The sequence below is a fragment of the Haemorhous mexicanus genome, chromosome 17 (genome assembly GCF_027477595.1).
Source record: "Haemorhous mexicanus isolate bHaeMex1 chromosome 17, bHaeMex1.pri, whole genome shotgun sequence".
Taxonomy (NCBI): Eukaryota; Metazoa; Chordata; class Aves; order Passeriformes; family Fringillidae; genus Haemorhous; species Haemorhous mexicanus.
In genome coordinates this window covers 7,506,304-7,533,968 of record NC_082357.1, presented here as the reverse complement: position 1 = coordinate 7,533,968, position 27,665 = coordinate 7,506,304, and the positions used below count along the sequence as shown (strand labels likewise).

Sequence of the window (27,665 nt, the reverse complement as noted above, 5' to 3'; positions counted from 1 at the left end):
GGGAGCATTTACTGTAACTCTGCTGCTGCTTTGAATAGGGCTAAGAGCTGTCCTGCATCCTCTGATTTTGTTCTTACCAGTGGTTTGTCTTTTTAAATGGTTGGAACAGGTTCTAAAATCCCTGACCTCAGCTAGGGAAAGGTAGTTATGTCAATACCATTAACAGCAGTCACAGTCTTCAGACAGTTTCTGCAGATGGAAATATATTCCAAATACCCATCAGCACTCAAGAGATTCGCTGACTTCAACTTGGTTCTGCTGTTAGTAGTTTTACAGAAGTTAGCAATCAAGTAACTGCTCCTTGGAATTTAAATGACATTTTTTTGGTCAGGAAGAATATTTTGCATAGTCCCTATTGATTTGCATGAGGCATATAGAATAACCAAGAAGATATGCCTTTTGTATCAAAACATTGTAATCCTTTACATGTCAGATAAAAACTAAACAAAGTTAAAATTTGGAGTCAGAATATATGTTTTGATATATTTAAAACTATTTTGTAGTTGCTGATTTTCTTCTCAATTGTTAAAGTAAAAAGGACTAGAAAATCTGTTTGGTTTTCTTAGTTCTTTATTTCTCTCAGCTGCATTTCTATAGGTTGTTTCTTTTCCAGCAGGTGGTCTTATTAAATTTGCCAGAGTGCCCAATGCAAATAAGTTTTATTCAGGTGAAAGAATCTGTTTATGTCTCTTGAAGTTTTCTTCCTTTTGCTCCCAGTTTCTTGCTCTCACTTGCATTTTCTGTCTTGCAGTTTTAAGGCACCACTGAGTCAGAAGTGTTTGAGTATTCAGAAGTACAATTGAAAGGACTTAGTCCTGCAGGGATGGGTAATAGTGAAAGCATTACAGAAACACATCTCTGTAAGCTCACCCTAATGAAACACCTCAGTGTTGCAGTGTTCCAGGACTGAGACACCTCAAGGGAAAGGTGTTTGTCTTGGTGTGATGCTCAGTAAAGCTGGGGTGCCCTTCAGCAGCTCCATAATGCTGAAGGGGTTTATGTATTGTATTTATTGCCCCAGCATTGAGCTTTACCATAAAAAAAAATTACTTCACTTCGAAATAGTGTGACTTACACCAATTACCATCTCAATGAAGACAGTGAGACTTGCTTTGCTGAGTTAATTGCTATGAATTGTTCAACAGGCCTCACAAATAGATGTTTATGAGCATATTTCCATCAATTAGATTTTTATCATGCTTCTTTATATTCAGAGTGACCTTTACAGTGCTTATGAGAAGAATAATTTAGTGCATACTGTACAAAGATTGAATACTCTCCAGTCCCCATTGGAAACATTTGAGGGCTTGTGATCTTTCCAGTCACCTTGAAATAAACTTCTGTTTAATACTGCCTGAGAAAATCAGAATTATGTTTAAAATTACTGAAACAAATGACAGAGGCTTTGCTATGATATTTCTTTTGCATGTGTAGGAATGTACAGGAAATGCTCTCCGTTGCATTGGTTGAAAAAATGGGACAAAAATAGAAAGCAAGTAGATTGACAGCAACAGTTATAAAGCACTTAGTGTGTTGCTAACTGATGAATATTAGTTTCCTTTATAATCACACAATGTATGAAGCTCTGGAACAAACAGAGCATGTTGAAAACAGCCATGGTCAATGTAAGAGCATACTTCAGTGCTGTACAAAAGGACCTTTTAGCTGTGCTCTGCATTTTGTGATGTTCAATTCCCATCTGTCTTTTGCAAGGAACTGGCTGGATCAGGATGTTTTTGATTTTTTTTTTTCCATTGGGCCCCATGAATTCTATCATTACTTTCTATCCTTTTTGCTCTGAGTTAACAACAGGCCTTGTAATGAAGGATCATTCTGAGGGATGAGTTGTGATTGTTAGCTGCACATCCTTCTTCCTTGCTCCTTTGCTGCTTGCCAGCAAACTCAGCAAGTCCTTAGCAAAAGACAGGGTTTCTAAACTCTGGGGTTTGTGAACTTGTAGCAGTGCAAGAAGATAGTAAGATTTTTCTGATAAAAGAACACAGAGGCAGTTAAGTTTTGTGTCATTACAGCAGTGATCCTGTTTCCTTGGTTACAAGTCACATGCACTCCCTTGTTAAAAAGTGAATTCTTTATACATTCAAGCATTTCTGCACTGAGCAGGTGTTTCTGAAATTGGTAGCAAAAAATGGGCTCTGGAGCCAGAGAAGAAAGTTTCACTTTGGAGGTTGGGCACACCATTCCTGTAAGCATATTTACTGTACACTCATGTCTGGCAGGGAGTTGCCAAGGTGGATTTGGTGAGCTAAATCAGAAACTGTTTCTAATTTTAAACACACAGAAAAAGCCTGCTTCTATTTTGTCCATACCTAACTCATAAACAATGGATCCAATATTTTTAAAAGCTCCTTATGCCATTTTTGGATCTGGAACAAATTTTTGCATCTGGGCTATTAAAATTGGAATGCTGAAATGCTAATATAGTTAAGTCTGCAGGACTTCAAAGTCCTGTCCTCATTCTTGGTAGCATGAAAGCACTTTACTGTGGGATAAAGCATGGAAGAATCAGTTTACTTTTTTTTGCTTTCAGCTATGTTGACAGCCATCTTTAGACCTTTTCTTTTAGTGTGGTGTGGTTGTCCTAAGTGAGTAAAAGAATAAAGATGTTCTTGTCAGATGAGCCATATGACAGCTGCACCTGACATTCAGATATAGAATTGCTGCACCTTTCTTGTGAGCACTGTGGTTTCTGCCAGTATTCTCACTTTGCTCCCTTCTGATTATCAGCAGTGGTTAATATATTGAATTAATGACATACAGGAATAGAATTTAACCCAAGAAGATGTCATTATCATAACATGTTAAAGGGCACAGCACAGTGTCAGGATGTTAGTTTAAATTAATTTAACAGCAGTGCATAAAACAGGAAGAGTCCAGGCTGCAACAGTGCAGTTGTTCACCAGAGTCATTCTTTTAACTGGAGTGACTTGATCAGTAGGAACTTTCAAATGAGGTTTTCAGCCTGGAGGAGTGTACTGAAAATACTGGAATTTTTCACAAAATATATTTGGGAAGGTAGAGCAATAGAATAAAAATTTGTTGAATACTGAGTAGGATTTGCTCAGGATTTACTAAGCTTGGGCAGTGTCACACTGTGATAGAGGTCTGGGTGGCTGAAAACCAGAGTGAGTCAGCAGGGACTTGAGGCCTATATTGTAATAAAGGAAATGTGAAACAAGGGCAAACTGAAACATGAACAGGTGAATTGATTTGAAAGAGAGAACTTGATGTTGTTAATGCAGAAGGGAATTGGTTTCCATGGGGAGCTGTGGGAGTGATGATTTCTGGACAACAGAGGTTTGACTCACCAACATAGAATCAACTTAGCTCAGGAGTTTGTTGAGAGAATAATTGGGCATAAACAGGAGCAAACAGTAGCTGGGTTTTAGTGGGTAACAGTCTTGTGGCTGTCAGTGTGAATTATTATAGAAAGAAAACTGGAGAAGGTAGGGAATACAAGAATAAATGAGTTGAATAAGAGTAGAGGAGTGCTGTAAAAGGTAATAGGAGCAAGAGACTGAGTGAGACAGTTTGGATTGATTGAAGAGAATGTATGTTAAAATGAGGTGAAAAGGGAAAATGGTGGAAAAGAATGTGAAAAAAAGAGAGCACTTACACAGGATTTATTTTACTTTACTGCATTTTATGCACAGAGAAGCAGCCATTTCATTAGAACGGTATTGGGATTTTCTTTCATTTTTTGAAATAGTGGTAGCTGGTGAACACCTTTGGTTGCTACCTCATAGGCACAGAATTTTTATTTAAACACTACTGGAGGAAGGTATTTCATCATCTGAAAACAAGCCTTGAAAAAAATACACATGAGTGATTCTGGTATTTCAGAATATTCTTAGAGTATATAAAGGTGCAGCTCCATGTAGGATGTTGGGATGAGAAGGTCTTGTGCAATGAGCATTCTGCATCCTGCACTCAGTGCTGCTCCATGTGCAGAGCAGTGTCCAGGCCTGGCAAGAGGAGCTCCCTCTGCTTGGGTTATCTGAGCAGCTTGGTGGGCATTCAGTGGACCTGTTCTCAGTGTGCTGGGACAAAACTGCCTCTCATCCTTTAATCCTCAGCTCTTTAAGCTTCCATTCTCTCATTTCATAGCCTGAATATATTTTTGTGAAGTGCTTTCAGCATAATTCAGGATGATTTTTTTTTTAAAGTTCTGGAAACTTGAAAAATGCACAGGCAGTCATCTTCTATCTTCAACTTCATTGTCTGCAAACTTTAAAATCAATTTTTGCTCATATAAACATTTAGTAGATTCTGAGCTAATTTATATGTTGATCCTCTCTATTCCAGCAGTATATGTACTCTACTCATCCTGAAACCCTAGAATGTGGATTTCCTCAGTAGGAAACAATTTCTTTGTGCAGTTCTAAAACTCTGCTGCAACTGTTCATTGGTATCAGGATAGTGTTAGCAGATATATGAAATTATGAAATGTGTGGGGCACACACAAATACTCACAAAATCAAATCCAGGTGGCAATTTTAGTAATGCTTACAATGCAGATATTTGTGATATTGTCTGTGTCAGTTTGCTGTGCCCATCCTCCAGGCCTAAGGCCTGAACTCTGTGGCAGGATATAGGCAGGAGGTCCATGTGCCTTGGGGAGCCAACCCCGAGGGGACAGGGCCCCCTTGGGCAGGGCTGTGCTTGGCTGGGAGCGCGTTGGCACCTTGGGCTCGCTGTGGTTTTGCCTTTTAGCTCTGGCTGCTGCTCAGTCTGAGCCAGACCAGCTCTGCCAGGCCTGCCCAGAGCCTCAGTCTGCCTGGCAGCTCCACTTCCCAGATTGTTCTGCAGCTCTGTGCTGGGTTAAAGAGCTCTTGGTGCTGTGTTTGTCTCCAAAAGCAATGCCATGGTGTTGTACCTAAATCTTGGATAAAGCAAATGCATCTTTTAGTTCTCATGCAAAATAATGAATCAAGAGTTCCAAAGCATAACCATGAAAACAGTCAAATACAAACCAATGTCTGTAAACCTGCTTTCCATTACCCTCTTATTCTGCACCTGATTACTGACAACTGTAGAACATTGACATCAAAATTTTCATGTTTGAAAGAGTTTGACATCTCTACAAGATTGATAAAAACTTTCCTAGTGAGCACATAGAGCATATTTCTGCTTGAATAGCTAACAAATATAACAGGGCATTTTGGTTCTTCTTTCCTTCAAATAATAGTCATTATTAAAGATTGAGATTCTGTTTTGTTCATTAACAAGTATACATAATTTGTAACGGAAGCTAGCTAGTGAAAGTAAGCTTTTACTTTCTTTGCAATTGTCTAGTTATTTCCTTTTATTATGTAAACCAGTTTCTGGCATGATTGAGTAGAATTCTTTTTAAAAAATTGCTTCAATGATACACCTAATATAATGAAAAAGAGTTTTATTTTCTATGTGTTATCCTTTTTTAGTAAATGGGGCTAGACATGTCTGGACAGTTTATTTCCCAGTTATCCTCTTTGTCTGTAACAATTTGCTCCATTATTCTGCTGGAATTGACTTTTCAGAGCAGGAGAGCACAGAGGAGTTTGCAACTCAGTCAATCAATACCTGAGAATGTGCTAAAATGCTGGGAGTGTAAGCAAGTGCAGATGCCTCTGTGTTCTTGCTGTCCTTGCTGTATGACAGTGTCTACCTTCCAGCATCTGGGACCTCTCATACTTTGAACTACCAAAACTGTCTTTTTGTCCCTTTTCAATCAAAGCCCCCAAAATTAATACAGTGTTTTAAAATAGGCACTGAATTTGCAGTATAAAAAGCCCACAAATATACAGAATTATGTTGCATCATAATGCGTATTTTGATGTGGCATCCAGGTCATCAGAGCACCAGACTGACAAAAAAAACCCCAAAGTGAATATTTTAATTTGGTGTGAAGATAATGTTCTTCTCAGTATGTTTTTTTAAGCTGCTGAGCAGGTGAGAGTACACTAAATTGCCTCTGTATGACTGCATAAGAGAACATGGGGATGGTAGGAGCCATTTACTGCATAGCTGTTCAGGACTGGCTCTGGTGCCTCACTGTGTCACAGACACATGTGATGGAGCTGTGTAATGTTCTTTTCATAATATTTGCCCTGCTTGAGCCAATTTCCTGGCCTTACCCAAATCTACATGAGTTCCCTGTAATGAATTTGTGATTTTTAGATCTTACTTTTTGACCTACTAAATCCTGCAGAACAGTTTGTAATATTTATTCTACAGCTGCATTTAAACTAGCTGATCTATAATTGCTTGTTAAGTTTCTCTTTCTGGAGCTTATTTTAAGAAAATTGCCAGCTTTAGATATTCACAGTCAAATCTCAGCATATGAAGATTGCATAACAGCCAGTTCAGGAGATGTATTTTGGAGAACTTACAGGTAGGGGAAGGGAACCATCTGCAGGTCCCTGACAGAAAACAAGTTTCCAGCAGAAAGTGTTTTGAACACTGTTGATGTGAACATGTTGTTTTGTAAGAAGCCATCTGGTCAGCCAGAGCAATCTGTGTGCAAGTGCAGATGGATCTGGGATCCAGAGCCCTGAGCTCCCTCTCCTGCTCCTCAGGACAAGGCCCTGGGGATCCCCCTGGGAGCATGTGCTGACCCCCTGCCTCCAGCCAGCCTGGATCCCCCAGCTGAGCTCTCTGTGGGAATGGCACAATGCTGGAAGGAGGAGAAATTCCTCAAGTTCCATTCTCCAGCTGAAAGCAGGGTGCAGGTTGGTGTGATGGCAGGAGGGCTTGGGGCAGATGGGATGCTGAGCTTCCCTTATTGATAAGTTCTCATAGCTCACTGTTCTTCTAGTGCTGTTTTTTGAAATTAGAATTTGAAATACACAGCTGAAGAGGGAATTATTTCTTTAAATATATGTTCACAGAATGAATAGAAACTGATTAATGGAACTGAAAGAAACCAAACAAAATAATACCATATTTATCGTATTTATTGCATTTATAATATATTTAGAAGTTGCATAGCATGAAACTGTGGCTCTTAGATGTTTTTGAAGCCATGCTATTCTCACAAAAAGTGAGGTTATTTCTACTCCTGGTTTTCTCTGATGTGTTGAAAGGAACTTAGAGGCTTCTTACTCACTTCAACCAGTGTGCATGGCAAAATATATTACTTAAACTATGCTAGTGTAGCCTGGGGGATGTGACCTGCACCAAACCCAGTCTGGAGATTTGTGAGTTTAATTCCCTACTTAGTAAAATCTTCCATGGAGCCATGAAAGCGAGAGACACAGTTTATAACAGATGACTCCTGGTCCAAACCAGTTGTGGAAGTTCAGAGTGTATGTTCAAGAGAATGTCAAATTAAAGTCTTTCTCAGCTTGAATTCTTTTAATGGGGGAAGCTTGATAGAGATGCTTGCCAACAACACAGACCACTGAAAAACCACTCTTCTTGTACGAGTTTCTAAAATGTGGGAGAGTAGAATTCCCAGACCAGCATGTGTGCATTGGATGCCAAAGGCAGCCCCTCCAGGGAGAGCAGATTTAGGGGCTTTGTTGTTTGGGAAGCAGGGTCTGAGCTCTGTGACTTACCAGGGTGGCTCTGTCTCCTTCTGGTCAGGCCACAGAGCACTGCTCTCTCTTCAGTTCCCAAACAGCCTTTGCTGTGTCACCAAACTGCCTTTCTGACACTCTGAGAAATGCAAAGTGGCATTTCCAAGGTTTCTGGTGCAGAAAAACAACGAATGGCCCCTGTAAGTCCCTGCCTGGTGACTGTCCCAGTGGGCACTGCTGCTGTTTGCCCCCTGCACATCAGGCCTTGGTGCACCAGGAGCTGCTCTGCCAAGGGCCTTTTTCATGTTGGGTGGTTCTCTGTGACATCTGCAAACACTTTTGGCACAGGATGGCATTTGCAAACAGTTCTGGCATGGTGGATTTCTGTAATGCATTGTCAGAGGTATTGCCAGCTGAGCTCTCAGACTTGAGTTTATGATGTTTGCTCCAGATCCCCTGAAATGTCAATATCTCAGAGCAATTGCCCTTGAGAAATCTGTTATGCAGGGGAAAAAAGGGGAATAATTATTCAAAATACACTGTTCTTTACATCAGAATGAGTGTGTGCAAATGTATTCCCATATGTAAATTTTACATAATTGCTTGAATGGCAGAATTAGTAGAATGATTTTTTAAAAAATAATTTGCTAATGAAACAACATGACTTTTTTTTCCTCTTCATGTAACTGTTAGACTTGGAGTATTGCAAGAAAAATTATTCTGTAATGCTTATTTCACTGGGAATAAAACCAAAGATTAAGTTTAATTACTTTTCCACAGTGGAAGAGATTTTGTGGAATGAAAGAGGCTATTCTGAGGATGGAAAATAAACTTTATTCCTTTCTCTTAGCATATGAAGCAGTAAGGAATACTCATGAAACTGTGGTTTAGAGCAATCTGTTTATACATCTTATATTGCAGTCTACTAGTGCTTATTCATGCTCCTTTCTGTGCACCACTGACAGTAATGGATAAATGGATGCATCCCTTCAAATAGTAAAACAAATAATCTTCATAAGGGAGGTATCTTTGTACTTGTGCATGTACTTGGCTTTAATCCAGACCATAACAAGCTTGTTTATGCCCAACTGCACAGTTTTTCAAAAGGAGGTGGGTTATTTCTTTTCCTTATTTGAACTTGTATTGAAAAATATTGCAGCAGCCATCAGTTTTTCCTGTTAAAACAGCAGGAATTAGCTACAGGCCATCACTGAAATTCAAAACATCCTACAGAAGCTTTGTTCCTTGGTTTTGCTTATCTGCCAGCTGTAAACATAATCCATTCAATTCTGTTGTATCACAGATGCTATTTTTGTGGTATATTTTTAATATGTTTGGTACTTGTGTGGTGGTAGCAGAATCCATGAACAGTTAACTGAAATAACCTAGAATAACTTGATGTAATTAGAGGTACTTGTCTATTAATAACAAAAAATTCATAGTATGCAGCCTTCCTTTCCTGCCACAGCCCTTCACATCATTAACCAATGGGTAACGAAAGTGGTTTTGGCTGGTTTTTTTTTTACTTTAGACTGTTTCAGAGGTCTCCAGATAGATCCTCTGTAGATACAAATGAGGCCAAATGTCAGTTCAGAAATGCCAAATGACCTGAACTCTTGAGGTCTGTGCAGAACAGCAGTGGCAGCATCCTGAGCCACTGCTGGTCTGTGTGCAGCAGCAGGGATGGCTCAGAAATCCATCCTGTCTGTGCTTCCACCCCTGGCCCTGCATGGCCCAGGGACAGCACCCAGAGAGAGCTTCACAAATTTACAGCCTCACTCTGACATCAGGCTCTGCTGCTCTGGGAGGATGGAGCACACCAGCTGCTCATTTCCTAATGCAGATCTGCTTTATCACTAAACAGCCTTCTTCAGCTTCCTCTTGCTCAAAAAACCTGATTTTAAACAGAAATTCCAGGAAGGATTTGTACTGGGATGGCTGGGGTCACCATCTCCAAGAGCAGACCAAAGGCATTTTTCTTCAAATCTTCACATATTAATTACACAGTGCTTCACAGTTTGATTACCAACAGCAGTATGAAGGTTTATTTTTAGTTTAAGATTTTAGAAGTGTAACACAATTACACTTAAAGAGTTTAGTAAAAGTCATGTGTTAAAAAGAGACCTGCTAATCTTTGGGTCTGAAAGTTAGAAACATGGGCCTTGCAAACAGCAGAGTCCATTTCTTGCTCTTCTATGTCTATCTGACTTCTGAAATCTTGTTTCTCAAATTTTATTCTTATTCTTAAGGACTCATAAATTAATTCTTTATAAGAGATTTAATTTATTTGTTTTAATACAGTAAATCTGGTAAATCATATCTATACACTGAACAGCTCTAAATCTCGGACTCTGTTAGAAATCTTTCAGTGGAAGGCTCCTGCATAATAAAAGAGATAAATCCTAAAGCATCAGCTATTGAGAATAGTCAGGTATGACCAAAGGGAGAGAAAATGGCATTGGTTTGCAGACTGAATATTTTATCATACTGTTACTGTTAGTGCTGCAGCTGAGTCAAAATGCATCTAAATCCTGAAGACTCCAAGAAAATCCAGTGCCCAGCTTTGCTGAGCACAGGGCAGGGATAAGATGAGAAGGGTTCCTGTCTGACTGTGGAGCTGTCACTGCACTCAGGTTCTGTGTGTCACCTGTGCAGGGCACAAAGAGCCCTTCTGCTGTTCAGGCCAGCACAGCAGCCCTGCAGGGGAGCTGCAGGCACACACCTCCCCTCCTGTCTGCTGGGGCTGTTCTCCTGCTGGCAAAGCAGAGCTACCCCAACAGAGATCAAGTTCTGCACCATCTCACAGCCTGGTACTGGGCACGAGCACCTGTGCCACTGACCAGTGACACAGGGGCTTCACTGAGCTGCCAAACCAGGGAAAGAGAGCCACTGTTTAATTCAAAATGTACTTGGAGCCATAAGATGTTCTCTGTCAAAGCTGACTGTTCTTCCTAACAGCAAAATCTTCATGTGGCCAAAAGCCACAAAACTCAAAGAAACAAGAGAGGGATTTCATAGGTAATGAGAAAAGTGCCTGTCTTGTCATCCTGTGATCCTTTGATAGCTTTCTTCTGGGACAAAACTCCAGAAGCAGATTCTTTGGGCAGCAGCAGCCATTTCCAGGCTTCTCCAGGAGCTGGAACTGAGAAGGTTCAGCAGCTGCCAGGAATGTCACTCCAGCCCTGGAGCTACACTGCAGTGGCTGCCAGCAGTGAGACAGCCATGGCTGCTCACTGCTGTCCTAAATTGATTCTTCTCTATTATTTTGGCAAATATTATTGCAAATCTTCTTTTTATTTTGAACTCTTTGGGAAAGTTCAGAGTTATAGAGGGACCAACATGATACACTTTTTAAAGGCTCTGAATCTAATGACACCTGACCCCAAATTTCTGGAGCTCCTGGCCAGCAATGCACTGTGCATTGAACTCCCATTGGAGTCAGTAGCAAATTTTGCTGCCTGTTAACCTAATTTGGAGTAATAATAAAAAAAAAGGATGAGCTGCATTTATCACAGACATTTTCATTTTGCAGAGAAAATAATTAAAATATGATTAAACAGAAAATGTGATTTTGGTTGCTGATTACTGTGGTCACCTTTTTGCTGGCCAGCCTGATGCTTGTTTAGTTTCTGTCTAATCCATCAGGATTGTTGCATCCCAAGCTGGCTCCTGTAGTCATTTACTAGGCAGTGTCATTCTTCCATAAGCTTCCCTTTCTGTCTTGGATTAAATGTAAACATTAGTTCCTGTCTTCATTACCAAGAACAAAGTCAGCATTTCCCTTGTTAGTCTGTTGATGGTACTCATTTATTTACATATTTCCCCATCTTGATTACTTTTGTTTATTTAGAGAGCACAGATCTAATTCCACTGTACCAAGTCTCAACCCTGTCATTATGTTGCCAGGTGCAGATGTACTATTTTCTGTGGACTTATCCAAGTCAGTGGGAATTTCTTTTTTTATCTTAGGAAAACTAAATAAGGGGCTAAAATGAAGAATAATTTAAAGGCTCCCAGGGGTTGAGATTGTGGCCTATATTTTTGAGGTTTTTAGGTCATGCATCACTACTAGTATCAAGCTTATGGCTGGAATGCACTAACATGCTCTTAGTATTTAAGAAAGAAAACCCAGAAAGAATGATTGCTGTAGAGCAGTGTTCATGTGATTGTTGTCACCATATTTTCCAGAAAAGTTATGATTATGATTCCTGGAGCAGTTTCTTAAGTTTGTTCATTTTTTATATTCATAGCTGTTATTGTGACATTGATTCAAATCTGGCTCTGGCTCTGAGAATGGTCACATCAGCTCTCTCCTGCCTTTGCACACGTTAATGTCATGTGTAATCTTCATGAGAAATGAAGATACTTCAGAGAAGCAGCTGATACCTCTTAACTTGATGGAGCAATTAAAACTGAAGCACTTCCTTGGAAGATCAAAACAACATGTTTTGATCACAACTTTTCTTTATCATTCCATTTGCTTCCATGGTAATTTTAAAAGAAGGGGCTTGTCCTTAAAAATAAAAGAATGATGGTAATTGTTTGTGCAGGTTTTTGTGATGGGCAGTTTACTGGCAAAACCCAAGCAAAGAGCACATTATTCTTTTGGAGACTGTTTAGACTCCCTGAAAGCTGCCCCTGGCAGTGCTTTGGGGCAGATATTCCTGCCTGGCTGAATTTGAATCAAAGATGAGTCGGGGACAGTGGAGGGACAGAGCTCCTCAGCAGGGACAACAGCAGCCAGCTGCCTCTGGCTCCAGCAGAGCCAGGGCCCAGTCAGAGCTGCAGCACCAGGAGCTGTTTGCTCCTGAGCCCATGGAAAACCAGGAGGCTGGTAGCTGGTGCTCTTCCCAGGCGCTGAAACGAGGGGGTGTTGAAGGCTAAAAGCCTGAGGTGGTAAAGTAAGGCAGGAGTATGCACCAAGTTTTTTACTGCCATTAGTCTCAGTACATCAGTGAGCTCAGGATCAGGTAGATGATAGGGATGAACAGATAAGAAGAAATATTTTAAACTTTCAGATTTTTCCTCTCTGTGATACTGGCAAAATTAAGCAAATTGGAGAAGATGATAGATTTTTTTTTCCCCCTCCCAGTGCTTGGCATGAAACATGATTAATTTTTTTCATTTTGTGTGCTGTGTAAACTAGATGTGGAGAGCTCAGGGGTGTTAATACTTAACTGCTTTTACTGGCTTTATTTGTGTCCTGGTGTCTGAGAAGGCATTTGCTGTCAACTTTGTTCTTATGCCCAATGCCAATTGTATTGATTATATGCTGTTTAAAAGCTAATTTGGTAATTAAATTTCTCTGCCCTCCATGTCAAAACCATTGTGTGCAAACAGTTTGTGAAGATGGGGGAGGAAGTGCCTGCCTGGTCGCTGTAATGCACTGCTGCCTCAGCATGTGGAAATTGCTGCTTGCCAAACAGAACTTGTAGTTTATTTTCATGTATGTGATGCATTGTGAATCCTAATGCACATCTTCTGTCTTCAGTTTCCTCAATATTTTCAATAACAATGTATTCTAGTTGTCTGTGCTTTCCCTAAAGATAATTACTTACTAGCAGGAAACCTCAAATCCAGGAACTGAACACTGTTCTTCTGAAAGCAAATCTGACCTTTTGTTATTACATAAACAACCCTGGATCATGTTCTGCTTCTGAACCACTTGTTCATGAAATCCCCTTTTGAGGATTTCAAAATGGGGGTGGTGGATGTGCTGCTCACACAGAGCCACCCCTGACAGGAGGAGAATGAGTAGAGCTGAATGTTGGTGATTTCCAGATGGAAATGGATGGGACAGCCAAACTTCCTGCCTTTCAACTAAGCACAGGAATACAAACAACAAATATATAAGTTATAAATAAATGTAAATATGTGTGTAGTGGTCTCTGTCTTCCTAGTTAGCTGGGCAGGGGTTGTTTGCCAGAGCACATTGTTCATGCATTGCCTTATTCTGTGTGGGGCATCACAAAACCTGGAGAGTAACCCTTCCCAAATGCAGAGGTCATTGTGCAGTGGAAAGCCAAGGAATGAGAGTATTAAGTAGAAGTATTCCTTAGATAGAAACTGATGAAAGGTCACCTTTGCAGGGTTCTGAGCCTTTCCTGAATGAGTGTATAACAGAGATATTATTCAGTTATAGAACTGTTAGATACAGTAACCATCTCAGTATGCCAACTTCAAAATGAAGTTAGTGGGGAAATACGTGTTGTGAGAGTCATGTACAGTATCATGGTTTACAGGAAAATTCAAAAACAGTGCAGATGTTGATGAAGAAAGTCTTCATGCTGTTATGGAAACTGAATTGTAGCATGTGAATGTTCAAGTCAGGGTAATTTGAATTGTAACAAATAGAAACATGATTAGGTGTCATTATTTCACTGCAAGAAGAGATCAAATATGTCATGAATGGAGAAGTGTGTATGTAGAAGTAGAGGGAGCTGTACACTAACCAAATGGTTGGACAGAGTATTAGAATTAATGCTTTTCATTTCTTGAAATTTCATTTTAGATCTCATCTTGATAGGAAATGATTATTCAGTTTGTAACCTGACAACTTTGCTGTAATAGTGTCTTCAGGATTTTCAGTGTTGAAGTGTGCTATAGAGGGATTGTCTTTCTGTCTCTTCTGTTAATAACAGACTCTTTAAACCAGACATTTGTATTAATACAATGGACTCCAAATCAGACATTTGTATTAATAAATGAAGATCACAGTTTCTCATTTATAATTATATTTAATTTCTATAAAATTGGGAGCAGGGGCAGGAAATGTCTCCAATTATTTTTACACTTCACCAACTGGAAACTAGGATTTTACCCAGTTGACTGCAAAGCAGGAGTTAATACAGTATGTGAAATGATTTGGTGAATTCTTAGTGAATAATGCCACTAAACAGGTGTCTTATCTGATTTTCATTGGCAGAAGGTGCTGAGATATGTTGCATTGTCAAGTCAGAATTAGTTCTCAGTTGTCTAATAAGGATTTCCTGATATGGGCTTGCTTAACAGGACCTTTCTGAGGAGCTGCCTGCCTGAGCACCACATTAAGTGTTGAGGTTATTACCAGAATTAGATTATTATAATGACTAACAAAGAATTAATAACACAAGAAGCTGGCAGAAGTCACCAAATTTACCTGGCAGTGAATGCCTTTTTTCATGAGGTATTTAACATAACTGAAGTAAAACTAGAATTATGAATGTCTCTAGAGAGGCATTTACGTGTGAGATAGGTCTATAGATAGGTACATGAAATGCCTGATCCTGAGCTTTGCTACACTCCCAGCATGTGCTTATTCTGATCTCTGGCTGATACAAAAGTATCTCCAAGTGCAGATGTTATACTATTTTTATCAGAAACTTCTCTCTGTAATTTCATCCTGAAGAATAGGCATTGAGATGGGAAATAAATTTCTTCATGTAAACGTTCACAACATCAGCCAAGAGAATGCTGCAGTTCCATGTACTGAGTATGTAAAGAAAACCCCACAAAACAGAGTTTGCATTTGGATACAGGGAGAGCAATAAATCAAAGGTATGAATAAACCAGCAGCTGATGAAAAGGACCGGTTATTTTAAGCTATTTTCTATAGATGCACCTCAGGCAGAACTTGACACCAAGACAAAATCAATGAAACTGAATCGTTTGCCAAACAAACGCTGGGCAGATCAATCAGGAATGCTTAAAAGCTAAACAATGGCCCCGTGGGAAGGAGGAATTGATTGCCTCAGCAGGTTGCTTTTTTCTTCGGAATGGGCCAAGGTGAGAATGTAGAAAAGAACTTGAGCCTTTAATATGTGGACATTCCACTGCTGAACAGGGCAGTGCCTGGCAAGCCTCTCTGCCTGGACCCTGCTAAGGCTTCTGTGGCTCAGAAGGAACAGAATGAAAAGCAGAATGTTTTTTTAAAGCCAAGCAGGTGTAACTGGGACAGGTGTAGGCTTAGATAAATTGTGAACTTACCTCAGGGATTGGGGGAGCAGGGCTGGGAGAGTTACTGCAGCACAGCTACTCCCTGGTTTAGATTTAGGTATTTTGAATTTGTATTTTAATCTGAGTAAAACAATCAACTAGAGGCTAACTCAGCACCCCAAACTAACCTAGGGACTGTTTTTGCTGAGTGTGACAAATGAGAGGATTTGCAAACCTTGTAGGTAACAGCTTATGCTTCCTTCTTCATCCCAAACACTGGGTGGAAAAAAGATTTGTCTCAATTCCATCTTCATGTGCGTTTGCCAGAAATACAGACAGAATTGCATTAAGGTCTTCATGCTTCTGCCCCAGAGTTTGTGGAATATTTGACCAGTTGAACTGTCAATACATTTAGAAAGTGTCTTGGTTCCTGCCATAGACTGTACAGGTATTGTTCTGCCTCTAGGCCAGAACTAAATTATTAAATCTAAGAACAGGAGACAGAACAGAGGGGAGATGACTCTTTCCCTCCTACTTGCCTACCATGTGTTGTGGGTTGGTCATTTTGGCGAGAAAGCCAGAGCTGAAGCAGGCAAGTGAGATGGGTGGTTCTCCCATCAGGTTTGGAAAAAGGGAGGATGAAAAGGGGGCTGAAAGACTCTTAAATTTATGGCTCTTTTAATACTTGAAACTTTTCCCCCATAGAAGATCTGTTTCCATGGAAGTTGATCAATTCAATTTCCGCTCCAGTTTTCTTTCCATGCTGGATGCATGAAGCTGTAATTCCTCAGATATACATTGATTTCTGTAAACCTACATTAGGTAATGATGTGTCTTAGATTGTCATTATAAAAATTAGCTAAGACATTTAAGATAAATTAATCTCTAATTTAGTTATTAGATATATCATCTTGTGGAGTAGCATCATTTAAATTAGCAGAATTACTTGCAGTTTCTGTCCTTTGCTCACAGACATTTGTGTTCATGTAATTACCCTAAATGACCTGATTACCTCAGCCCTGCCAGACTGGAATTAATTCATCTCTCTGCATTTTAGGGGAACTCCTTCTGCCCCTTTTGCCCTTTTCCCTCTGAATAGCTTTGCTCCATTGGGTTGGCACTGATGTCGTTTTGGGGACATGCCAGCAGGAGGAGCTTGTGCATTAAAATGTGCTTTCCATAAAGCAATCACCAAATTACAGTAATTGCATTCCACTCGTGCTCTCTGCTGCAAGGTAAACCTCCTTGTACCTGCCAGGGATCCCCGTGTGCCTCAGACAGCCAGACCTCTCTCAGCAGTGGCCACTGTGCTGCTGAATTCACCTACTTTAGACTGAGCAAAGCCCAATGAGGTGAACATTTAATTTTATTCCATTATATGTTTGATGTTTAGATTATTTTATGTTTACATGTTCTGAAAAATACATATCTTGAAACAAAATCACAACCTTCTGAAGTCAATGTCACATGCTCTCTTTTACAAGCATTACAGTATCAACACTGCATTGCTCAATTTTATAAATAGGATAAAAATAATGAGTAATAATATTCATGTTACTAAAAGAAATCCATGGTAATGAGCACAGCTGAAATTGGATTCACATGATCAGAATTCTCTACAGCAACTTAGATAGCATTGCTGAGTTTCAGAGTAAGAACTTGTAGGGCCACATTTGGAAGTCCAATTATCCTTGGCTACCAAGAATTAATAACATAGGCTAAATTAAATTTTAGACTTTTTATTTTAGTGACAAGGAAAATAAGGAATTAAAGATCTAACGTATTAATCTGGTTATTGAAGAAGAGGAGGAGGTATGCCACAGGTCTTTTATGCATTTTTTCACACAAAGAAATTCTTAGTTACCTTGGAAGACTGAATACTTTAATAGGAATGTGGTGAATCTTGATTTAGGAAAATCCTTTATTATTTTAACTAAAGCTATTTCAGAGTTTTCTGCTTAGAAATTTAGACCAGTTAAATACTCTGCCATTAAAAAGCCCCACAAAACTTTATTTCCTGTTGCTAAGCACCTGAACTGAACATAACTTTTCCATACTGTTTTTTTCTCTTCCCTTTGTGGGGGCAGCTGTGTGTGCACTGTAGTTCTGAAGCCAAAGGCAGGGCAGGACTGCTGCCCTTCCTTGCAGAAGTGCTCTGCTGCCTGCAAGTGAATTTTCCAGTTCTTGTTAAAGGCTTTTGCTTTGCTGACATCTCTCCCATGTGGGTGCTCCAAAGGCCTCAGTGGGGCCTGGGTGTGCCTGTGGCTCTGGCAGGAGGGACTGACCTGTGTGTGAGAAAGGTCACTCTGCAGGAAAAGCAACTGCACAGAGAACTTTGGGGATTGTTTTAAAATATGTCTGTGTTTGTTTAACATGGCCAGAAGTGCAGATGAGCAGCTTCTCCTTTCTGGACTTGTTATCACAGTCTGAAGACAGATATTGTAAAGTTGGGGTTTTTCACTTAGGAAAATAAGCTTGGCTTTGTATGCTGTGTATTTTTATTGCTTTGCTGTGTTGCTAAATGCAAAACTTAGTTTTATTTATTGATCTGTGTGTAAGTAGTTTAATTAAAAACCATGTGGAGTCGTGTAAAAGAATGGCAAAAGTACAATGTTATCCCTTTATACTGTAGTTTTCCGAGGAGTCTATAGCCTGAATGTCACCTAGGTAAGCTTTTCTGTTCCTGCTTGTTTTTGAACTTAATGTACTTCTTCTCAGAGTCTTTTGCAAAAGGCTCATTCATGTAAGACTGTAGTCTGTTGTGGGTCAGGAGAGACTGAAGAATTCAGGGATGTATTACCAATGTACTTCATCATGTAATGATACATCCATCCATGATTAGAGGATTGTTAATTGAGCATCATCCAAGCTCATCTATTTTGCTTGTACTGTTATCACTTCAAAATGCTTTTCCCACCATTTCTGATCTGCAACTCATAGAGATCCGCTTTTATCCTGTAACTTGCAGTCTTCCATAAAGTATTGAAAGTTCTACTAGTTCTCATTTCTGAAAGAGCCCATTTTGTAATTCACACTTGAGACACCAGTAGAAAGAATGCAATTCCGTGGTGTTGAAGATGTGTGCTGTACTTCGCAGTCATGTGCCAGGCTCTCATAACATCTGCTTTTTTCATGTTGAAAGTAACTACACGACAATTTACATAGAACATAAATGAGCTGTTCTGTGTTTATTTTTTGTCTCCCTAGTGATATCCCACCCTCTGGAGAAGCAGTGAGCAAAAGCAATCGCTCCAGAGTGAGCACCCGCTTCCCCAAACTGTCCCGCAGCCACCCACGGGAGCCCCGGAGCCTGGAGCCTCAGAGCGGGGACCTCTGACCCTGAGCACAGGTGTCACCATGGGCAGCACCTACTTTGAGTTGTTCTGTGATTCCTTCCTTGCCTATATTTATAATTTAAGCTGCTGAAGAGACTACAGCTGCATCAACTTAAATCCTGAAAAGAGACATTCATTACCAAGGGTCATATCCTGATTAACTACTTTGGAAGGCAGTAATCACTTTCTCAAAGAATACGAGGGCTCTTCACCAGAGCTCAGCAAACTGATCGGCGTTTCCTTTGTTTTGTAAAGCTGCACTGCACAAATTCTCCTTTGTTCCTCTGAAGTCCTTCTGTCACAATGAATTCCTTGTTTGCGTTATGTTGTCCCTTTTCCATGTACAGTTTTCTGTTCCAGAGAGACATGGGCTTCATGTCAAGACAATTTTTTTTCTCCTTAGAAGAACCTTTATGATTATCACTGCTTAATATGTCAGAAGGATGTGCTTAAAAGAACCTCACTAATTTATTGGCTTTTGTAAATAGAAAGACTGGGTTGTCTTGTTTTTTTTTTTTTTTTTTATTGTCAACCTCTGATTCACAAAGGTTTTTAAAAAACTTCACAATGTAGATGATGAGAAAAACATTACATGTGGAAAAATAGCTTTTGTACATTTCTAGATAGATATTCTCAATAGCATTCATCTGTGGGAAGTAATTCTTTAAAATCAGAGAATGTAATTATTTCTAGTGAAATTTCAGTCTTGCTGTAAGGCAGGTGCAATATTATTCATTTCTACAAACCACCACAAGGATACACAAAATTAGTGTGGTACAAAACATTGCTTTTAAGTCTTGGATTATATTTTGTTAATAATTTGTTGCTTATGTTACAGAACAGTCCATCATTAACAGGGCAGGGTGGAATTCTTAATCTGATTTTGTAATACCCTTCACATGGTGATACTTAAAAATTGCCTGTAATGAAAGTGCCTGTTACCCATCACCTCTTATTGAAAAGTAATTTATAATGCTACTACTGTTAGAGTAACTAAAAAAATTGACAAGAATTGTTACAAGTGATGGAAGTCCTGACCTGGATTAACTGGAATCCAGTTCAGCATCCATTAGCTGCACTGCCATAGGCAGTTAATTATGTTTTAGCTATCTTCTTCTCTTCATTAAGTTTAAGCAGTGTATGTTCAAATTTTCTATCAATTGTGTTCTAGTTTTCCTTTATGTAAGAACATCTTTCCTCTCAGAAGTTTTTTTGGATAACATTACTTAAATTGATGTATCTTGTCATTTTACTATCCATTCACTATATTAAATTTTCACATCTTATATTATTCTCCAGGAAAAAAACAAGCTGATGATTCATAAGAGATTTTGTACCTCGGTGCTTTACTACAGCTCCAGCAAACTGGAACTTGTGTTCTTCTGTGCTGTGAGCAGTGAGTGCTGTTCGGGCAGGTCACTGGTCAGTTTAGTGGCACCTCTCAGGTGAGAAAGGCTTTGTTACCCACAGGGAGTGGCACCAGCGCTGCCTGAGCAGGAGCCCCACATGCTGGATTCCCAGCACTGAAATATGGAACTTCCAGACTGCACTCAACAGCAAAATGTGGCAGAGGGGAGTGGGATTAACTCTCCAGGTCAGAAATTTCAGTAGGGGAAATACCACGTAGTAAAACCACATCACAGAAATGAACCAATATTTCCCAGTCAGTAAGAGATGTCAGTTACCACACAGACAAAGAGAAAAGCCCAAAGGCCAGCCTGGGAGCTCACTGCTGTGTGTTCATTAACAAATTAATTACTGTTGGTGTTTTGTGTTAGTTAAAGTGGGACACTCACTTAAGAAGAAAGGAAAGTGAGTAGATTGGCAGTTAAGTAGCTTCTCCAAACTATTCAGGCTGATGCACTGCTGATGATTTAACTTGTCTTTGTTGGAAAGAGAAGTAGCTGTAATTATGGTCCCACTTTGAAACAATTTTAACCCATTGTTCAGAAAGTGGAGACTTGGTAGAAATATGGCACATATACTAACACTGAATTGCAAGTAAATTTGAAAGAAAACACTGTGTGGAAACCTTTGTGATGTATCTGTTACATAAAGCTGTATTCAGTTTCAAGAAATAATTCACAGATTCAAGTACTTATTCAGCAAACTGCAAATGGTAAGAAATTTCATTTACTGCAGACTGAATTTCTTTTTAGTTGTTTAAAGAGACTTTTTTGTATCTGCATTTGGCTCTTAAAATTATTTCATTCCTGATTATCTTGCTTCTTGTCATTTTTAAAGTATGTGTGTAGATCACATATGGATACTAAACTTGTTTACCATGTACAAATTGCTCTTTGTTAACTTCAGCTGAATTGTGTATCAGCTACTGACAGCCTGCAAACAATGTTCACTTGGTGATATGAGATACCATCGTGGGTGCATTATTAATCCTTTCAAAAGCTCTGCTGAAATCCCAGCAAATAATCAAATGAAGGCCTTTCTTCACAAGGTGGCATTCCCACTTTATACCCCTGGTTATGTTGGAGCCTGCAGTACCTGCAGGAGTGCCAATAGGTGCCTACTGACAGGAATGCCCAAATTTTTACCTCCTCAAGGCATTCTGAAAGGCTGTGTCTTAGAATCCTGTATATCTGGTACAAATCCCACTTCTTTCATTCACCAGAACCAGCAAAGCCTCTTGAAGAAAGTTGGCCAGTTGGTATTTAGAATCCCAAGTAGGTCCATTATTCGTCTGAAATTCCTGTAACAATGATTCTGCCAGTGCAATGATTTTATCAGCTTATTCTGTTCACCCAATTCCATCCAGTTACAATTTCTGTACAGCTCTAAACTTCCTTTGGCTGACTCACAGCTCTTCAGCCCCTGTCTGTGCTCAGTGGGCAGCTCACAATGAGCTGCTGGGTTCATTACTAATGAATTATTAATTAATTCATTACTGACCCTTCCTGCTGGCACCAGTGGCCAGTGCTGTAGTCCCAGGCTGGGCAGACTGGGCCCTGGAGCTGTTCCTGGCTGGTAGGGCCAGCCTAGAGCAATTTGTGGTCTTGTTAGCATTTCATTCCTGCTTTGTCTTTAGATCAGGGCTTCTCCTCTGCATCCTTTAGTGACAGTTCAAAATGAACTGTAAAAAAGTGGCCCAACTTCTACTGCAGTGCTGCTGTCCAGTTACCTGCACCATGAACCCTTCCCTAAGAAACAGAGAGCAGGCAGAGCTCTTCCAGCTTTTGCAGATGTCTCCATCAGTATTCACAGACTGACTGTGGTTTTTCAGAATCTCATTTATTTAGAGATTCTCTCATTCATTATAGAGAATGCAATGTGTTGACTTGGCTTTTGCAAATTAAATCAAAGTTCTCAATAATAATAATAATAGTAATAAATCTCCAAGGTTCATATGAGGCAGGATATTGACGTAGCTATGAAGGCTTAAATTGATGTGTCCATTAAGTTACATATTCTTAGGAAGATAATAATTTCAAAGCCAGTCTTTTTAATGGAATATATTGTTGATGTGATAGTTGTAATCAAATTATGCTACCTTACAGAATCTACTGCAAGTCATAAACCATTGTCATTGAATTAATACAAGCATTTAGAGAAAGAACAGAGTGGTATTAAAGATTACTGGCTCAAAATTGTGACCTATTGCTAAGGTGGGGTGTTTCTTTGTAACAGTCATGTTTTATTGTACAGAATAATATCTACATGGTAGCTGTCAAATTAATTAATACAAACCCTCTAACAATGGGGTTGACTGACTCAGAGCAGCAAGCTAATAATAAATGAGACTTGGTGAATCCCCAGTGAACTAATGATGCTTCTGCCAGGACATATTAATGATTAAGAACCTGGTATTTTGTTACCAGAATTGGTGCTTTCTGATATTGATGTCATTATTTTTCCTTCAAAGAATGCAGGGATCTCAGTTCTGCTAGAAGTTTCATGCCATTTCAAAGGATAAAACCCCCCACCCCAAAACATTTTTCATTCAATGTCTTGAATTCTGGGAACAGATAATATATACCTGTGGATAGAAATACAGTTACCTGCTTGAAATTACAGTGAGAAACCTGTTGAACAGCTGTTTAAAAGGAAAAAAACCCACTTTTTGACCAAATCCTGCTGCTATGCACCCTTGCAAATCTTGGAACCAGCCTTGGGCTCTTCCAGCCTTGGGCTCTTCCAGCTGGAACTCTAGGATATATGAAAAGAAACCTGTTCCACACACAAACACATTTTTCTCCTTGGAAACAACAGTAATGCTTCTGAACTGGATCTTGAGTCACTTCTGAAAAGTGATTAAACAATTCAAGAAAGTAAAGGATTTCCCTCCTTCATTTTCTGTTGGTTAGGGTATTTCAGTCAGCCCCTGCATCACATGGAATATGAACTTGATTGTTATTTTGGAAGTTTGGTAGTTTCACAGCACTCTGTATTCAAAGAAACACTTGACTATAGGAAAACATCTATATGAAATACAAAATGTATTTTAAAATACTGATTAACCTGCTTGTGTTTCACATTTTGAATGGAAGATAAACCACTTGTTCTACAGTGTGTGACACTGTACGTTTCAATTTATTTCTCACTCTACACTAACTGTACTTTTATGATCCAATTATGGAGAACTTAGATTATTTATAAATTCCTTCTACAAAAATTATGAGAGCATACTTCTAGTCAATAATGATGGCTTAGTTTTTAATTCATAATGGCATGAATTTATTCTAGACAACAGCACTGAAATGTTTAGAAAGGAATGACTTTTCCAAATTTACAAATTGCTGCAAATAAGTGGACTTAAAAAAAATACTGTTTTTTATCACATCAAAACAGAATTTATTGCACTTCCTTGTAGGGGAATGAGTTCTTTTAACAAGATTTCAGAAACCATCTCCTTGCCATGACAGTAGTTAAACTGTGAGAAGTGGGTTTTTGGAGTATTAATCATTTAAGACCCTAAACATTATAAAAATGTAAGTGTGGTTGAAAATCCAGTTCTGAAAGGCTGTGCTTTACCTTCTTAGTTAACACTGAGATGCAGAACTCAGTGTCTTGGAGTTGGGACCAAACCTGTTGGAAACTGAAGGAGCTGAATTTCCTTCTTGACCTAAGGGAGGTATATTTTGTTGTTGTTACTATTAAACTGTAGAAAAGATATTATTAATTAGGCATATATATGTACAATATTCACCTAAGTATTAATAAACTGTAATATTATTTTAACTTGCTATGCTAATGTTTACATAATAGAATTTTTAAGCAAATGTGTATATATATAAAATTTTCTAAATACTTTCTTGGTTTTTTTTTTAATATCCTGTGGTAATTTTATTGTAACCAAGTTAAAATACACTACTTTACCAAGAAGAAAATAAAAAATAACATCTTTTCTTTGAAGTAGAGTGTTTCTATATCCTATTTGTCCTATTCATCTGCTTTCTAATTGCTTCTTTGATATATGTTCATTTTTTCAATGTTTCTAGAATGATGTATGTACATAACAGACTTTGTTAAAGTCTTATTTCTTCACAGGAGAAGTAGTATTTATTGAAAGTTATCTCAAACATTTCAGTTTATAATCATGTTAGATAAATCACTCAAACAGGAAGGCAGACAATGCCAGGCAATGCCACCACATTTGTGGGGTTTGGCATTTTTACATTCTGAGTCCACATCTGAATGTTTTATTTCCTTTTATTGCACCATGATACAGTTGGCAATTCGGATCCAGTTCATCACTGTGTCATTACTGGCACCTTCATATCCAGCTCATAACTGGGTGCTTCCATATCATGGGAAAAAGGAAGATCAAATGCATATAATGCTTCCTTTAAAAAGGAAGGATAATTAATCAGTTTAATCAATTTCCAGCAGACAAAGCTGTAGTTTAACAAAAATAAAGTGTTGGTAGATTTCCTCATACTCACAGAATAACCTGCTGGTTAATTAAATTACAATTCTTCAAGCCACTGCCATTCTAGAGTGATCTAATTAGTTGAACTCTTCATGTTAAAAAAAGACAGACACTTATAGTAAAATTCACAGTGATGTTTATCTCCTTCTTTTAAAACCTGTAGCAGGTTAGGTGTCATTATGAAAGTTAGATGACAGAACTTTTAATTAGTCTTGGCAGTCCTTAGGATTTTGTTTTTGCTTTTCCTATCTCAGTTACTTAAGATCATAAAGTAACTGAAAAAGATCATAAAGTAGCATTACAAAATTATGCTATCAACTTTAAATTAATAGTTTCGGGCAAAGGTTTTTGTTTTGGTGGTGTTTTTTTTTTTTTTTTTTTTTGTTTTGTTTTGTTTTGTTTTTTTTTCTTTTCTGTCTGCTTGAGGTACTAGAGCACAAACAGCCCCTGGCTGTCGGTGGGGACTGTATGGACTGGAGATCTCCCTGCACCAGGGGTGGAGTTTCAGCCCTGCAGAAGAAGTGTCTGTTCCCAGGGGGCGTTTCTTGGCCCCTTGAGCTTTGGTTCCTGCCCAGCAGCACCACTGAGCCTTGGAACTGCTTGGGAAGGGTAAAATCTGATCATTAGGGAAGAGACAAGCAGATTCCCAGCCCTGGGCTGGAGAAGGCTGGAAAGCACAGGGTTGAGGCTGTAACCCTTTATGTGCTGGATTCCACTGCCTTGTCCAGCTGCTGGGATGCTGCTGCTTAGTTGCCATCTCTAAAATCCTGGGAAGAACAAGGTCATTGGAAAGGAAAACTGATCTTTCTGTGCATCCAGGCAAAGCTTCAGGCTGTATTTGGAAATTGTACCAGCTTGGCATTTCTACGTGGGCCTACAGAGTTTAAAGTTTTTCTTTTCAGGAAAGGACCTCTGGAGGGTTTACTGCTTTTATTTATATATTTTTTTATTTCCCTAAAAATTTTAAGGAAATAAGGAAAATTCTTCATACAAACGATCTGTCAGAAGAAAGAGCAAAGATATTTTTAAGATAATGTTTAGAGTAAGATTTTTGCTACTGCACTTCAGTCTTTCTGAATGACCTTTTAAGTATTGTGAGTGAACTTACTGTATTCCCAAAATTAAAATAGATAACTGACATTTTGATATATTGCAAGTCGTGCTTGATTTTGTTCTAGAAAATCATCATGCAGATTGTGTGTGTGTGTGTGATGCCTATTTTCTGAATTATTCTTGCCATTTTTTGACCTGTACTGGGACAGGAGGGTTTATTATGGGAGATTTTCAAGAACCATGGTGATAACTTACTTTTCTTTATTTCCAATTCAGAAATATCCATGCCATTTCCAACATTTCTTAATTTCCCAGTATTTTAAAGTTGCTCAACAAGTGCATCTATCTTATGCCATACACTGTCACTGCTAAATGTCTTTATTTTTAATGTCACCTTCTAGCTGTACTCATCTGCAGCTTGTAATTGGTTCAGTGGGCCCTCATTAACAGATGTCCTGCCTTCAGAGCTTGGTGCTCAGCAAACTGTTGTGCTCTGTGTGAGCCTCTGCACTTGCACTTTGTTAAAAATACTGAGCTGAGGCTTGGTCTTTCTGTGGGAAGCTCTTTGTAGGCTTGGAGATTCACTTTTTACACCTGCTTGTGTTGAGTTTGTGATATTTTTGGATTCTCATTGCATCACTAAGATCTGCCCTTCCCTAGTTTTCTAGAATTCATGTCTGACAAATTCCCTTGCATAGGGCTCAGCTCTGATTTTAACTAGTCAATTTTCCTATTAAGAATATTTTCATGATTAATTTTATTCCTGGTGATGCATGTTGTTCAGAGTCAGCTGAGGTACACCAAGGGTTTGTTTTACTCAGTGTTCTACACTTTTTGTGGGCTTGATCCCTGTATGGGCCATTCACTTTGGACTCCAAGATCCAACTCCAAATATTCTGTGATTCTGTGGAACTTTGCATGAAAAAAGCCTGTCTTTAATAATTCCAACTAACATCTGCCAGAGCTGTCAGAAACAATGCCTTTCTTGGAATGATTGCTATTATAAAATAGATTTCATATTGCTATTACATAGCTTCAATCTTTGAAAAATATTTACAGATTAAGTGAATATAGCAAGAAAATATTTAATCAGGTTAATACTACTTTTAAATGCTGAATTTTTGTAAGTATTTTGCTTTTTCTTTAGTTCCTATTTTTTCAAGTGCTAAATCATCCATGAAGGAAGATGCTTCAACATGTGCCAATTACACTAACAGTTTCTATATTTCAGTTTCTAGCTGGAAATTAAATTATGTTTATTAACATTCCCAATTTTATATAGAATCATTGAATCATTCAGGTTGAAAAACACCTCTAAGATCATCAAATCCAACTGTTCCCCTAGCACTGCCAAGTCCCTCAATACCCCATGTCCCTAAGTGCCATATGTGATGCCTTAAGTTTTAGCTTTTATATTTTCCAGATTCTGTGCTGCTTCAGTGTGTAGTTCTGAGCTGTAAGCTCTCTTCACAGAGGAGGCAGACAAAACAATTTCTTTTCTAGCTTGGGACCAAGGACAACCAATCCAAATCTCAGGCCCAAGAGCACAAACCACATGGACTGAAGAGAGAAAAACAAGAAGGATGGGACTACATGGGCTAAAGCTGCAACTGGACAATTAACTCCAGTATACAAATGGACCAGAACTTACAAAAGTGAGAGACCTTGTGACCTGCTGTCCATTTTGTGGCCATTTTGGGTTTACCTTGGGTGTAGCCCTGGCTGGGCTCTTGTACTGCCCAAGGTGGATCCATTGAGGCCTCCTAATAAATCCCTACTTTATTCTTTAACTCTGTCCAGCCTCTGTTCTAGGGCAGCCTTCTCAAGGCATTGCCTGCACACAACTTTTAAATCCCTCCAGGGATGGTGAGTCTGCCCCTTCCCTGGGCAGCTGTGCCAGGACTTGACAACCCTTTTGGTGAAGCAATTATTCCTAATATCCAATCTAAATCTTCCTTGAGA

At 39.0% G+C, this 27,665-nt stretch overlaps 1 protein-coding gene across 3 annotated transcripts in view; it reads left to right on the top strand.

Moving 5' to 3' along the window:
* SNX29 (sorting nexin 29) overlaps positions 1–24,133 on the top strand; it is a 101,658-nt gene extending 77,525 nt beyond the window's left edge. For all 3 annotated transcript variants that reach the window (XM_059861210.1, XM_059861209.1, XM_059861211.1), the window contains one exon: positions 18,639–24,133. In XM_059861210.1, coding sequence (XP_059717193.1) covers positions 18,639–18,768 — 130 coding nt within the window. In that variant the 3' untranslated portion in view covers positions 18,769–24,133. The remainder of the gene's footprint in view (positions 1–18,638) is intronic.
* Positions 24,134–27,665: the final 3,532 nt, after the last annotated feature.